General features: G+C 41.7%; 1 protein-coding gene across 2 annotated transcripts in view; it reads left to right on the forward strand.

Annotated features, from left to right (window-relative positions):
- Window positions 1-3,420, forward strand: part of LOC113463922 (uncharacterized) — a 4,280-nt gene extending 860 nt beyond the window's left edge. The window contains exons 2-3 of one of the 2 annotated variants that reach the window (XM_026811144.1): window positions 1,887-2,771; window positions 3,155-3,420. In XM_026811144.1, the coding sequence (XP_026666945.1) occupies window positions 2,570-2,771; window positions 3,155-3,369 (417 nt within the window). In that variant the 5' untranslated portion in view covers window positions 1,887-2,569 and the 3' untranslated portion in view covers window positions 3,370-3,420. Of the gene's footprint in view, window positions 1-1,831; window positions 2,772-3,154 lie in introns of those variants that run through there. The other variant, XM_026811145.1, reaches the window with a different exon arrangement.
- The last annotated feature ends 547 nt before the right edge of the window (window positions 3,421-3,967 follow it).

Raw genomic sequence — 3,967 nt, forward strand, 5'->3', positions numbered from 1 at the left:
TTATTTTATAAAAGTTGTCAGTAGGCTTAGCGTTCAAGACCTTCAGTCAGTTAGAGGCAGATATACGCAGCTGCAAATGTACTTGACTACTATAAATACTGTTTTATTAGATGGTAATTCGAACAGAAACCGCAAGACGCGTAATTCAAACTCTGTCCTTGGATTTCTTCACTGTCAACACCTAATAGTTATTATGCATTTGTAAAGTATGCCCTGAGGATCACATCACAAGTAACATAAACTCAACCTGAACTATAATGCATTTATGACAGAGAATGGACCAACGATTAAACTCCTATTACTATCTACGCGACATAATTGAAACAAGATGACACAACCTGTTGTACATCTTAATTATTTAGAACAGCGATAATCTCCGTTCTAAGCGTCTTAACAAGTTCTACTCCTCCAATTTCTTAGCCATTTTCTTTTAAACAACACAGGAATCTTGTTAAGGTACTTCGTACAATAATTTTATTACATCACCACTGACTTCGAATTGGAGGAAATTTAATATAATGCTAAGCATAACTACTTTCAATAAGAAACTTCATAAAGGGATAAAGCCAATAAGTCACAACGTGCTAAAGACTTATGTAAGTTCTTCATTCCCGACTCGCAGTCACGCGAAATAAGTAATCGTTTATAAGAGACATCATCATTGCAAATTGAATCTGTCGGAAGCGAGGATGATTAGTCTCGATTTCACAGTTGGTAGGTCTGTAGTACGTACCGCAGACGACAGTTAAAAATGACTGTTCCTCTTCGCCCTCGGAAGGACCGAGACAACGTCCGCCCCGAGAGAAACAAACAGCTCGGGACGGAGACAGTAAGTGCGGAGGGAATAGAGTTACAGTGATACTATGAACGAAGTGTTTCCCAGCGTAGTTAACGATTCCGCCGATGCTTAAACACTGTAATCGATAGAAACGATTCGCGATACCAAAGAGATTTCCTTTAATTGATCCTAAGGGTCCTCAGGGTCCGGTCTGGAGCCGGATCGGACTGCCACTCCATTAAATCCATCCGAAAGCCGAGTTCCTCCGAGCATAACGAGGACGATCCATTCTTGCCCTCCGACCCCTCGCGCCTTTCCTTATTCCGTGCTTATGTGTACCGCTTCCTCTCTCTTTCTTTTTTCCCCCTCACTTCCTCCAAGCGATCTGTCTCCCTCGCGTTCAATATTTACATACGAATCGATATACCTGGGCTAGTGAACGATACTTTTCAGTGGCGTCATGCAGGGCGAACAAACAAGATCAAACAAGAATCAGAAAACGAAGATAAGAGAACACTGCAAAGGTGGACACAGACTAGAACATTCGCTTGTAACAGAACAGCGAGCACGCGTACAGGTTTCACGAATCAAACAATCCTCGTGTTAACCCTTTTAGTACCGGCGAAAAGAACGTACCTAACAATAAGCGAAGAATACCGGGCCGAATCGGCGAATTTGCAGAGGTTTGCGAAAATGCTCGTAAAAACGAAAGTAGAAGTGATATTTACAAAATATAAAAAGCAGCATATTCGGAAATAAAGGGAGAATAAAACGTTACGAATTGTGTTTCATTATTTATTGAAAATTTGAACGACGATATATCGTCGTTCGGTACTAAAAGGGTTAAAGTAACATTTATCTGAACACTCATTGCAAGCGAATGGGTTAATCGGTGTTTACTTTGAAACAGAAAATAAGAGTACAGAGTTGATTGAGAAAAAAAAATGATGTTCGTACTTTGGTACACGTCACTGGTAGATTTGTTTAATATTAGTTCATAACGAGTAAATTCTTTGCCATTTTATACGAGATTTACTTTAGATCTAATTAGATCCCATTTTTTATATTTCACAAAAATCGTCGGTCATAATGCGTTTATCTTCTTTAGGTTAAACAGCCGAGAGTGTCTGCACGCTTAAAGACCTCATCCGCGGGAAGAGAAGGAAAGGAGAGGTATTCTGGGTTCATTTCATTCTTTATGCCAGGTAAGAGTAGCTGGCTGTCGGTCGGCTAGCCGGTAAACGGAGAAGGAGCCCACGTTGAATTACAACCCCTTGCGAGATACCGCAGAATTCGCGTTCAAGATTAAACCGGCGTAAGTCGTTTTAGCCTGACGCATTTAACAAGGTAGCCCTTTGCGGTGTCAGGTCCGCAGTTCCTGGCCAGCCGTGGTGTTGTTGCCGTTTCTCCTTTTCGCGTTTCTCGCGCGTCGCGCTACGCTGCCTAGAATAACCCGCACCGAACGAAGCTTCTTACGCCTGGTTGGACTCCTACTTTTCCTCAAATAATTATTCGAAACGGGATAATTACTGGGCTCGCGACGAAAATAACCTTTACCAGTTTCTCTGTTTTTCAAAATGACCAATAAAACACTTCAGTGTCGATCAAGAATTCAATTAACTCCTCGCTGTACTTTAACAAATCTAACTCGTTATCAGAACTTTTCATGTCATACGTGGGCATCACGAATCAGACTCGTGGTCATAATCTCATGTCCAACGAAATTTGCTATAAGCATGAGAAGATTGAAACGACCTGGGAATGCACTAGGTTCGAATTTTTCTGAGTTAAATGGTTAACTCATCAAAATACATATTGTTCAACTTTGAATCAGATAAGACCTTGTGGATTCAAGGAATCAGATTAGACATAACTCTAAAAGAAGAGAAAAAACTTCTAACTACGCTTATTTCCGTGTTAGCGAAACGAATTCAGAGGATCGGGCAACAAATCTATCGGTGGCATCATGAGAAAATAACGCGCGGTAAAGCAGGTAAACTCAACTAATTTATATATACCGTCTCACTCAGGGGTGAGGCTGCGTTCCGTGGTAGAACGCGGGGCAAAGCAGAGAGGAAATAGGAGTGTGAGCGTAGAGAAAGAGAGGGTTGGGCGCGCAGTTAATCTTCCCGGTCCACTAGATGGTAGGAGAATCCGGCAATTAGTTCGTATCCAGTGCATTGTCTTTCCGCCACGCGTTCTCATCCCCCTTCATCTCTCTCTCTCTCTCTCTCTCTCTCTCTCCACTTTTCCTCGCACTCTCCTTTTCACCCTCGTACCTCCTAATACTTCATGCAACCTCTTCCGGTCGAGATCTCGCGACTGTGTGTAATGCAGAAAGCAGATAATGTCTTTCTAACTGTATGTAATTAACAGGTAGCTTCCTATTGTTGACCGCGTCCCCTATTCGCGGTATCACGTTCTCGGTTTTTCATACCGGGTTTATTGGACGCGGTACCACTTGCATTATGACCGGCCACGACCAAAAAGTTATCAGGATTACGTCGGACGAATGTGTCTACTTGCATTACAAAGGGAACGTTGAAAGCTCTCGCAGCTACATGGAATTTCGTATTTGCAACGAAGTTTGAAAGAGGAATAATAATATTAATGTGATCAACGTAAAATATGATTCTAGAATCCATCAGGAAAGTTAAAGTAACATTTATCTGAACACTCATTGCAAGCGAATGGGTTAATCGGTGTTTACTTTGAAACAGAAAATAAGAGTACAGAGTTGATTGAGAAAAAAAAATGATGTTCGTACTTTGGTACACGTCACTGGTAGATTTGTTTAATATTAGTTCATAACGAGTAAATTCTTTGCCATTTTATACGAGATTTACTTTAGATCTAATTAGATCCCATTTTTTATATTTCACAAAAATCGTCGGTCATAATGCGTTTATCTTCTTTAGGTTAAACAGCCGAGAGTGTCTGCACGCTTAAAGACCTCATCCGCGGGAAGAGAAGGAAAGGAGAGGTATTCTGGGTTCATTTCATTCTTTATGCCAGGTAAGAGTAGCTGGCTGTCGGTCGGCTAGCCGGTAAACGGAGAAGGAGCCCACGTTGAATTACAACCCCTTGCGAGATACCGCAGAATTCGCGTTCAAGATTAAACCGGCGTAAGTCGTTTTAGCCTGACGCATTTAACAAGGTAGCCCTTTGCGGTGTCAGGTCCGCAGTTCC

The sequence above is a fragment of the Ceratina calcarata genome, unplaced genomic scaffold (assembly GCF_001652005.2).
Source record: "Ceratina calcarata isolate Rehan_Ccalc_2016 unplaced genomic scaffold, ASM165200v1 scaffold192, whole genome shotgun sequence".
NCBI classification, from domain to species: domain Eukaryota; kingdom Metazoa; phylum Arthropoda; class Insecta; order Hymenoptera; family Apidae; genus Ceratina; species Ceratina calcarata.